The 11,530-nt window shown below is 37.9% G+C and overlaps 1 protein-coding gene across 1 annotated transcript in view; it reads right to left on the bottom strand.

Annotated features, from left to right (window-relative positions):
* Positions 1–435: 435 nt before the first annotated feature.
* LOC110065166 (1-phosphatidylinositol 4,5-bisphosphate phosphodiesterase zeta-1-like) overlaps positions 436–11,530 on the bottom strand; it is a 28,973-nt gene continuing 17,878 nt past the window's right edge. Inside the window, exons 18-30 of the mRNA XM_089290066.1 lie at positions 10,974–11,123; positions 10,487–10,537; positions 9,794–9,844; positions 8,731–8,817; positions 7,919–7,948; positions 7,371–7,515; positions 6,519–6,653; positions 6,033–6,119; positions 4,834–4,904; positions 4,474–4,581; positions 3,473–3,544; positions 2,742–2,832; positions 436–2,589 (exon numbers count right to left, since the gene is read on the bottom strand). Coding sequence (XP_089146192.1) covers positions 2,447–2,589; positions 2,742–2,832; positions 3,473–3,544; positions 4,474–4,581; positions 4,834–4,904; positions 6,033–6,119; positions 6,519–6,653; positions 7,371–7,515; positions 7,919–7,948; positions 8,731–8,817; positions 9,794–9,844; positions 10,487–10,537; positions 10,974–11,123 — 1,221 coding nt within the window. The 3' untranslated portion in view covers positions 436–2,446. The remainder of the gene's footprint in view (positions 2,590–2,741; positions 2,833–3,472; positions 3,545–4,473; positions 4,582–4,833; positions 4,905–6,032; positions 6,120–6,518; positions 6,654–7,370; positions 7,516–7,918; positions 7,949–8,730; positions 8,818–9,793; positions 9,845–10,486; positions 10,538–10,973; positions 11,124–11,530) is intronic.

Below are 11,530 nucleotides of genomic sequence, written 5' to 3'. Positions count from 1 at the left end.
TAACAACCTCTTGCAAACCGAGCACAAAGGCGGTACTAGGGAATATTGACCTGGGATCATGGCAGTACGGACCGCGAGTGCAGCGAGTACGGCTCGAGAAAGCCAGGATAGAAAGTAGTTTATTATATTGCACTCGGACCCTGCTTGATTCAGTTTCTACATCAGAAGTTTTCAGATCTTCGGATAATAAAATGCGCTTGGTGAATAGTCGTCTCAGTCTTTGTCCATGTTGTAAGGAGCTTACAACAGCTGGTTGAGGAGGCGGCGTCGCCATCCTCCACCGCTATCGAAATTTGTTCCCGGTAAGTCCCGAGTTCAACTCCTCGACCGCGTTGTGTAAATATTCAGCTGGTCAGCCTCCCACCTTATGTACCATTTGAAATATTTGATTATTTATTTACAGTGTCCCCAATTAGCAAAACAGTGCTAGATACATTTGACACTTAAATAAAGTTATTTATTTTATTGTTATTATTATTATTATTATTATTATTATTATTATTATTATTATTATTAAATGTCGATCTTTTAGGTAGTTCTACGAAGAATGAGAGTATTTACACGTTTTTAATTGGAAATTTTGAATTTGCCGGCTATCGAAAGCAAAAAATGCACGGCTTAATGACAAAATCCCGACCCAAGAGAACCAATCAGAAGCTCGGATTTGCTTCAAGCCTATATATGATTTAAAAAAAAATATATGGTTATTATAACTGCTTACTACGCTGGACTCCTCGACATATGCTGTTTGGCGTATGGGCTATTTCACAAATGACGACGTTTTGTACAGAAATAGTTTATTTCCAGGATCAAAAGTAGCTTCGGTCTCGTGAATACGACCAGTTAAATTTCCTCGCTATGCTATAGAGCGGTTTTCAACCGAGTGTTGTAAAACCAAAACCAAAGTAATCACTCCAGCAAATCACAAAAGACACAGATAATACAGTAAACCAATCAAAGCTCGAAGTAATTACATGCAGCTGAGGCAAAGCGCGGGAAAACGAGTGCGAGCAATTCACAATTGGTCTGGTTTGACTTCTGATTAGATGAAAAAGTGGCGCGAGTTTTTAAGCCAATCGTGTGACGTAGTTGATGCAAGACCAATTACTTTTCGACATTCAAATGAAAACCGCGCCATTCCATGTCGTGCATAACTGTAAAAATAGTTAACAATTATTAGAAACAGATACCGTTTTAATATAACACTGAACAATAATCCAAGTTAACAAAAACCATCTAGTTTAGCTCATAACCAAGTTGTTTCCTGACAACTATTGTGTCCCATTCAACGAAACACTCGTTGAAGTTTAAATACTGACCTGCACTGAGTCATTCACAAGGGTTTACCAAAAATAAATATACATGAAAAGTAAAGCAACCCAGTAAAAAAAAAACCAATAAATTAACCCTGACCATTTTAAAACATTTTCACCCTGATCAATATTTACAAATCTGAGGACTTATATTATTTTCTTCTGTATATAACTATATGACCTTTTCGACAAAACACTTGTATGATTAAGTGATCGATATAGAAAAACGATAATTACAATTTCACGGACATGCATTCTGAACTAAATTATCTGCACTGGAGAGTTAAACGAAAAAGAACGATTGCGTATGTTCTTATGCTATTGTAAGACCTTCGGGCTCCATTGAAACACATTAACCCAAGCTGGAAACAAATTAATCTGAAAATGGTTTATGATAATTTCTCCCTCAAGTAGAAAGTGAATTGTACAAAGTAGTTCATTAATGCTTTAAAAATGTTCCTAAGAAATAACTTCTCCGTAACGACTAACTGTGCAAATATCGTCTTGTATGGGCTTCCCTTGCAGCTGTAAACCCTTTGCAGACTGCGCACTCCTGAAAGCTATTTGTTATACCTCCCAACTCAAACACGTTTTCCGATTGGAGGAGAACGTGTCACGTGTTGTAGGTCAAAACTCACTAACTCCCTAGGGCGAACAAACCTTATTAACTCCCTAGGAAAACAAGAACTTGAACTTTGGACTCGCACGTGATCAGGTCGTGCTCCTTGAAACGGCGGCAAATTTGTGAGCCAGCCGGCGTCAATCAAACGATTTCTTCGCAGTTTTTTTCTATTTTTGAGTTGGGAGGTATAACAAAACACTTAATGTTCCCCTCGGCTTCGCCTCGGGGAACATTGAGAGTCTCGGGGAAACAAAACTCATTGTTTCCCTCGGGGTCAGTCATTAAGTGCTTAATATTATACATTTCCAAAGATTTAGAGTAGATTCTACAGAGAGGTTTAACTGAACTGATATTAACGTCTAATTCAAAGACAAGCAAGGAGTGTTAAGAACCAAAAAGCTGATGACATCGGAAACGAGGTCAAATCGATAAGAAATACAAAATTGCACGGAGACTTGTTAGGAGAACCTGTACAGTGATCGTGCAGCTGTAAGGGCAAAATTACTCTAATCTAAAATGTAAGAAGTCTTTCGCGTGAAGTGCCCTTGATTTTATCACAGGATGGCTCAAAATCCTGAAGCTTTATACGAACAAACAAACCACTGTGAGGTACCTCGACACCTGTTGGACTGCGTAGCCGGATGTAGTGAATCCCTGGTAAATACAAAACCATAACCAACGGGATTATTACTATTAGTTACTTAGCTATTGCTCTGACAATGAACTAACGTTCGTAGTAACGTAACACAGGCAAAAGCCAAAGCGAAGTCCAGATCACCACTGAGAAAAGCTATACTCCCACTCACCAGGTCTAAGACTGTCCAGAGAAATGACATTTTGAAAAAGCAGTCTGCTTTTGTTTCTGTTTAGCAGATGGACTTTGAAGTAAACAAGACACTGGAAAACACAGAAGGCAAGAAAAGTCCGTTAAGATGTTGTTCTAACTTGGTCTGGAGATCAAAACACTAGTGTGTGACCATTTAAATGAGAGCTATTGAGCAGTACTTTTATGTGGTACTGTACATCCTATTATGCTTTAGAAGTTGATTCTCACTTTTAAATCTGTGGATCAAACGCTGTGTCACTATTAAAATCAAAGCTACTGTGCAGTACTATCGTGTAGTATTGTTAGTTATGTGGCAAAAGGTGGTTCTAATGGATGTGTGACCACTCAAATTAAAGTCTTTGAGTAGCACTTCCATGTAGTTTTGTTTGTTTTCAGTTGTTTACAAATACAAAAATCTGAGATACCAATAAGCAATAGTTCGAATACTGATGATGACCTCACAGGCAAGTTATTCAACCCCAAGATATCCGTAGGTCCGTAGCTATCTTTAGCTATCCGTAAGAACCACATGCATTATGAAGAGTCATGTGCAAGGACATGCACAGTTCGTGTCTTCTGGAATGGTCTCCCATTTCTTAATGCATTCTGATCGACCGTGTTTCAATGGTCTTCATATATTGCCCGTGAAACAAGATCTCGCACCATAGGCTTGCAATGCGTGCAGAGAACTAGATATGTTTCCATACTCACCAGTTCTGGCATGATGATTTTAAAAAGATGCTTGGCATTCTCAAACTGGGGATTTAACTTGTCTAATGTAGGCTGATGACAGAGTGAAATAAAGACAAAAGTGTAAGCTACAAACCTAAGAGCACCTTTAAGATTAAAAATGCCTATTTTCATTCTCCAACAGAGGACTGCTTGTTTACTTTCCAAACTGGAGATAACACTAATAAAGCGAAGTCCAGTTTAAAGTGTGAGAGGTATGACACTGTTGTTGTGTCAGAAGCAAAGAAATTTAATTCAAGAAAAACAAAATTAGAGACCCAGTATTGCGCGCAAATGTTCTCCACGAAATAATCATTTTAGCGGAATGGAAGACAATTTCACTATGATCCAGGACGCTTTCTTTTCAACAAAAGATTCGAGTTAACATTTTCAGTGGTGAATGGAACAGCATTATCCACAATTTCCGGAAGAGAGGACAACCTCAGGAACTAAACTCAACTTTTCGAAAATCTCCTAAAAGAAACGCTGTTTCATTTGATTTTCTTCCCGGAATTTTTGTTTGAATGGTTCACATTTCGGATTTTCCGGAAACTTCCAAGGAAATTTCCGTACTGTACCACTGTTTTGAACGTTCAGGGATTTTTGGTTCAATGGACAGCGTTCTCAGGTTCACTAAAGAATAGCCTTCCCGAAGCCCGGGGGACGGGTACTCCATATAATCGCCTATGCGGTGAGGCTCCGCCCTATAAAAGGGTAGGGATTTCACAAGTCAAAAATACTTGATGTTTTTCCGTAATATTGTTCTTCGCTTTATTCAAAGGGTTTAGAAAAGGGATAGAGTATTCTTAAGTAGGTATCAGAAAGGGGTACCTTTTCTGTCAAACTGTATACAGAAAGGTAAGGGGTTGGACGTGGGGGCGGAGCCTCCTCATATAAAACCTTGTAGAGTCCTGAAGTTGACGAGTTTCAGTGAAGACGTCCGGCGAAAACGATACGAATTGCACCAAAACAGTGACTCATACCTCAGTGCTGAGTACTGCACAGTCTTCCGCGACTCCAACTGTCTCCACGTCAACACGAATTGCAAGCTGAGAGTCTTCATCAGCATGTAAATATTGCCCTGACAACACCTACAAATACAGGTTTACTTTAGTACTTATATGTAGAGAAAAATATTTTATTAAACGTAATAAACTGTAAACAGTCTCCTATTTCTGATTTATAAATTTACAGAAGCCCCCTCCTCTCATAACACCGCTCCTTTCCCAATCAAAAAGTTTGAAAACAAGCTCTTTTCCTACCAGAGTTAAGTAAGCCTTTCACTAAGACACTAATACCTAGATGACACTGTCAATCCGTTCCTAAAACAATCTACACCTTACCTCTATTGTGAAGTAACAGGATTTTCCATTCTTCGGGCTCTCCTTGATCATTGGGTGGTAATTCGACTTTTCTGTCAAGAGTTAATAGTCCAACATGGTCAAAATCAATCACATTTCAGGGCTGTAGCCAGTAACAGGCAAACTGTGGCACTTGTGTCAGTCATGTCGTTAGTCTTTGTTGCTTCGGTTTGTTTTTTTAAGGAAGAAAGAAAAACACTGCTAACAAATATATAAACAAACAAAACAATTAACACTGCTTCAATCATATTTTTTTCTGGCTGCAGCCCTGCATTTAAGTACATTCTAGAACTCCCATGGTATAAAGAACCGCAAACGAAGGAGGTAATGCTCATCTTAATCCTAAGGCTCAACAGAACCAGGTGGGTCACCATAGCGGTGCCCAACTTCAAATTCTGCAAAGTCTGCATTGGGACAAATGTCCCATAGGTGCCGCAGTTCATCTCATTTCAGTAGCTTGAAGATACTAGGACTATTCAAACTGCCCTGGGATGCTAATCCAGTGCAAGGTTATCCCCACCTACCTATCATTATATTTGCTGATACCCATTTATACACCTAAGTTGAGAGAGTCACTCCGAGAGTAAAGAGACTTGCCAAAGAATATGACACAACGAACCCTGGCTAGGGCTTGACCCTGGGGCACTCGACTCGGAGTCAAGTAACCTAACCATGACCCCATGGCACCTCCCAGTAACTAAGAGTACTACACTGCTACTAACCCCTGGATCAGATACAGATCAGGTTGCACCAACGATGAATCAGTACTAATTGTACTAGCTAACCATTTGCCGTTGCCCATTCATAATTCCAGGTTTCAGAGTATAGATGTCTTGCGCAAAAACACAACACAGTGACACTGGCCAGGCTTGAACCCAGACATCTTGATTCAGAAGCCAATATCTTAAACATTACTCTACCTTCCACAATTATAATGATAAGGACACTATCTTCAAATGTTGTGATTACAGCACTCAATATCATTAATTCACCTAACTGTTTGGGACTCCCACGTCTATTTTAACCCAACAACAGCAGCAGGGACACGCATCAAATCCATGATAGTCTAGCAAAACTAATAACTATCAACTTTTTCACAAGAAGCAAAAATGTTGATCATGTTGCACAGACAAAGACACTTAAACGTTTTTTTTTTTTTTACCCTTATCATTTATCCTCACCTCTGTCTCTCAGAGAATTTGGTTTCAAAATATAACCACAACCTCCATTCTTTCTAAACTTTCCTTGATTCAGGTGCATGCCAGAATCTGTAAAAAGTTGTAGACTGCTTAATAAAGAATGAGAGCTTTAAATAGACCAGGTGTGCAGGACCATTGATGACTCTTACATCCAGCAGTACCTTGGCGATTGAACAGGGAAACTAATCACATTAAATAAAACATAGACTAAGTAATTTCCTGCTTTGCTTGCAACTGATCAGTGGGAAATTCCAGTTTACAAACAGGACAAGATAACAACTAATTGAATAGACTTGGTGAAAAACAGACCCGGACCCGGACCCGGACCCGGACCCGGACCTGGACCACGACCACGACCACGACCACGACCACGACCACGACCACGACAATGGTAATGGTAAAGGTAATGATAATGATGATGGAAGAAATTAGGAGAAATTGCACCAATCTAGAAAAGAAATATGTCACCTGGCTTTTGAAAGTTAATGGCCACCATCTGAATTCCAGCATTCCACATGACCTGCGGATTATAATTTGAGGAGTCCACTCTTGAACCCTTGGGATAGGTCCTTACAATGTGTTTGTTTGCCAAAGACAAAATGACTACAAAGCAAAACAATGGCATCTGGTGTTTGATTAATAAACTTCATGCTATTAATACTAAATGAATTGTTAGCTTCAAATTCTCACTGTTCATGCTCTTTGAGAAAGAGTCCTTTGGTAATAAAATACTGACAGAACTGCAAATTTGATACGATAATATAATGAATGCATCAAGCAAATGATTTAGTTTAAGAGAATATCTTTGCAGCTGGTGTTTAGTAGCAATTTAGCAAACATTTAAGAAGGTCTGAAAACCTGCTTCAATGAGGTTTGAAGTCATGCTCTGGAAGCAAACTGAATCCTAATTTTGTTATCAGGCTTTCTGTTAAGTTGGTAAAAAATAATCTGCTAAAACCTATCTATTTTAATGAAACAGTGCATGGACAATTATGGATAGCCTTAAACACTATTCTAGAATAAAGTTATTTCTGTATATTTTACCAAGAAGGCAAGATAGACAGAGTTTGTTAACATGCTCACATCCTTGCTGTGCCCCAAATTCACATCATGTGATGATTCATTTGCAAAGATACAGTTGTTCTGTTTCTATATACCACCATACAATCACTTGTGTGTGACAAATTGTACAATAATATTGTAACCTTCCAAATGAATCATGACATAGTCTGAATTGGGTGGCAACAATAATGTAAACATGTTAGCCGAATCTGCCTATTGAAATGCACTATTCAGTGTAATCTCATCTGTTCCTCATACCTCTTGGATGAGCTGAAATAGAATCTTGTGCAGCACCATCATTAAAGGAGTACATCTCACAGCAGTCCTCAGAGACTTCATTCTTTTTGTAAGGCACTGCACGGCAATACACTATTAGCTTGCCCATGGCATCCTCCAATGGAACCTGTGGAACCACAAAATCACAAATATAAAGGTGATGCCACCTTCAAAATATTTTAAGCGTGGCTTGGCGCTTCTTAAAATTGTACAAATTAAAACACCCACCTTGAAATTGTGACAAAAAATACAAATTGATATAATGAGTATCAATTTTAAACAAAACCCTGTCTGGAGACCTTAAAAAACCTGACCAAAGTAGACATTTGAAATCACAGTTCTTAACGATTTGTCCAGGGTTATTTTGTGCTATCAGAAAAAATAATATTTCAGGTCACAAAACTAGAATGATCAATTCACCTAGGCTACCTTTCATGTTACTGGTCATGTAAACTTAGTATCTGACCATAACATATTGCTAAGTACTTTTATCTGACATTACATGGCAACAACACTATATTAAGACTTACTATATTGTATGGTTCTTCACTTGTTGATCCCTGCAAGAAAAGGAGCAAGAAGTAAGTATGACATCAATTACCGAAACAAAAGATGTGAACAAAACTACTTACACAAACCTCAAAGGGCAAGGATGAATGGAAAGTTTAAGTACAAACTTAAGAATACTGGGCCAGAAAATAGAGAGAATGAAAGAACACTAGGAGAGAAGAAAAGGAGTTGGTATTATATACTTAATGATACATCAGGCTTGTATTTTCAATGAACAAAAATGAATAACTATTATTAAATAGAAGTAAAAAGGTACGGTAGAGTCTGGATATGAACCAAGTGACCAATCAGGCCAGAGCTTATCCTGGTTTTTGTAGCATGAAGCAACTAGGAATATTTCTACTTCCCCCTGGATGGGATGCTAGTCCATCGCAGGGTTACCCCCCAGCATAAGTTCAAGGTACCCATTAATACACCTGAGTGGAGAGAGGCACTATGAGAGTAAAGTGTCTTGCCCAAGAACACAACACATTGTCCCCAGCCAGGGCTTGAACCTAGACTGCTAAATCTAGATGAACACACCAACCATGACGCCACCTCGCCTCCTTTTAACTGAAGCATAATCTCAAGTTTAAGTATTATTACCAATACCACATGCTCATTAGCAAGGTAAAAACTAACAAATAAATTTAAATAGAGGTAAAAACAAACATTACTACTTCAGAGCTAAAAACTACGCATTTTGACATAACAAAAACAAAATACAACATGCTTTTTAATTAGTAATTTCCTTCAGCTGTAATATCCTGGCATAAGGCAAGTAATCACCTACCTTGTCATCTAATGTTGTGGTAGTCACTGATCGTACTCTAGGGCCAAGAGAGTGAGATGATTCTGATCTTGCTAATACTGCTTCAGACTATGAAATGAAATCACAAACAAAGTTGCAATGATCACTTTGCCGTATTCACTGATCTGGTGCATCAAGGTTTTTCACAGTAGAACTCTGCCTTATGACCACTAGGGCTATTACTATGAGCACATTGTTATTACAACTACTTTTTTGGGCCTGAAAGCATGCTTAGTCCCTCATTTTTTGTATTATGAGAGCCCCTTTGATACCATCACAATTTCATGGCCCAAACTTGGTCTCATTAAGGGAGTTCCATGATTTAAGCGCTATTGCAAACACAGACATTTCTGATAAAACACCAAAGTAAACACCATTTAAACCCTGGGTAAAATTCTGGTTACTGCTGCAGGAAGTCTTTCGTTCTCCAAATGACACACTTGGCTTATCTAAACTGGTTTGGTTGGTGTGAATGATGTGACAGGAGTGAAAACAACTGGATAGTCTAAAATAAGGGCAAGCACAAGAGAAAATTATGATGGCTCAGCAAATTAAAAGAGAAACTATAACTGACTTGCAGGGTAATTAATCAGTGATGGAATACATTCTACACAAAGAAAGAGTTTAGTCCCTGAAGTTGTGCTTGCAGCTAAACAACTATGTACACACTGTAACCTAATAAAAGACCTAAAGTTTGAAGATTTTGCTTCACCAAAATTCAATCAGATTGGCTTCTGGATCTGGGTTTGGTATTGCAAATAGTCTGAGCAACTATGATGAGTACAAATAACTCAGTACTACACTGTGGTGAGATACTGATGAAAAGATCAAATTAAACTTGTACTTGTATCATGCACAGTTTGCAGTTTGCCCTCTACTTAGTAAAAAGACCATCAGTCAGTCAGTCAGTCAGTCAGTCAGTCAGTCAGTCAGTCAGTCAGTCAGTCAGTCAGTCAGTCAGTCAGTCAGTCAGTCAGTCAGTCAATCCATCCATCCATAAATCAATCAACCTAACAATCACCTTATATCTATCAATTTGGCTTACCTGACTAGACACAAGCACTTTACTGGTCTTCTTTACCCTTGGAGAGAAACCCTATTTGAAGTAAAACCAATAAGCTTGAAAGTCTCAAGAAAACAACACAATATGCAAATTTAAGTTGCTGTACTACTGTAGATGGCTAAATTGGTGTACATGAAATGCTACATAATTTGTATTGGTAGCTTGTTCACATTGAACCATAAAAGGTCAAGTAACAAGTCACATTCAGGGCAAAATCAATCAAAATTTGCACAGAAAATGGATCAGTATTATAAATATCCTAGTTTATTAACATACATGTAATTATTATTATTATCATTGTTATTGTCATTGTCATTGTCATTGTCATTGTCATTGTCATTGTCATTGTCATTGTCATTGTCATTGTCATTGTCATTGTCGTTGTCATTGTCATTGTCATTGTCATTGTCATTGTCATTGTCATTGTTATTGTTATTGTTACTGTTATAGGCAGCATTTGACTTTCTGCTGCAAAAAAAGTGAGAAAACGTTTCTTATATAACAAACTCTGACTTTTTCATAACAAAAGCCTTCCCTGCTTGGGGTTGTACAGGAGTAATGTCCCACCTAGAACTGAAATATATCACTCCAAGTGGCCGCTGTCTATACTGATATGACCTGAGGTCCCTATTCATCTAACAAGTTTATTAGTAATTCAGCAATGGAAGAACTTACAGCTATAGGGTTGACCGTCACTCCAGGCCAGATGGAAGTTGATATCTTATGCTGCAATGTTGAAAAAAAAAAAGTATTATACCACCTCTTTCCAAACATTTCCCGCAAGTTGACCAAAAAAAACACTAAATGCTCAGACAAATGGTGCAACATTTTTACCTCTTGTCTACCTCTGAAATTATTGTGTGCAATATCATTGCAGAAGTAGCATAAAATTCTACTTTAGTCTGTAGTATTATGTTGCAGGCAATATTGCATACAACAATTTCAGGGACTGGCATATGATGCAATTTAGTCATTGCGAGCAATGTTGTGAACAATGTTGCAAGATGTACATGCTTACACGATATCTGTGACGGATCAGTGAGAGTGTTGTCAAATAAAAATTATTTTCAGTATTAAAAAATAACATTTTATTTCTAATTGTAAGCATTAAAAGATATATTTTATTATTTCTAATCGATATAATAGTTAAAATTGGTAATACCTTTTTCTTCACTTTAATTTTGCCTTTGAGTAAAATTTTTCTCTTCAGATCTTTGGGAGAAGGAAGGGTCTGGATGCCAAGCTCATCAGAAAGGTTATTTGTAGCAAGCATGTCTCCAAGTTCCGTGACAAATATGTCTGCCATGATTGCCTGGGAATTGAATATTGAACATTTCCATAAATTCCTTTATTTCAAATGAAGTTTTCAAACGAAGTTTTCTAAATACTTTAAAAGCTAACTACAATGCACTAAAATTAAGATCTAAACAACCAAGTTAGTTACTAAGAGAACAACATTATTTTGCATTTTGGAAAAACAAGTGCCAGCCTCCCAGTTTATTAGCAGACACAGGCTAAAAATTGACTACAGCAATCTTCTACAGGAAAGAATTGGGGAGCATAAGTGATGCATTTGTCTCAACAGCTGGGGTAATAATCACATGTATATTTCATTTTCAAACTGAATTTTCTTCTATTAGAAAAGCTATCTCTCACTAAGACAGACACCATCAGGACTAGCTCCAACTGTCCATCTTAGAGGGGTGTCTAGCATATAGA

Source organism: Orbicella faveolata, unplaced genomic scaffold, assembly GCF_042242905.1.
Source record: "Orbicella faveolata isolate gen_17 unplaced genomic scaffold, um_ofav_v1 contig_2, whole genome shotgun sequence".
In the NCBI taxonomy this organism is placed as follows: Eukaryota; Metazoa; Cnidaria; class Anthozoa; order Scleractinia; family Merulinidae; genus Orbicella; species Orbicella faveolata.
This window is presented reverse-complemented; position numbering and strand designations above follow the sequence as displayed.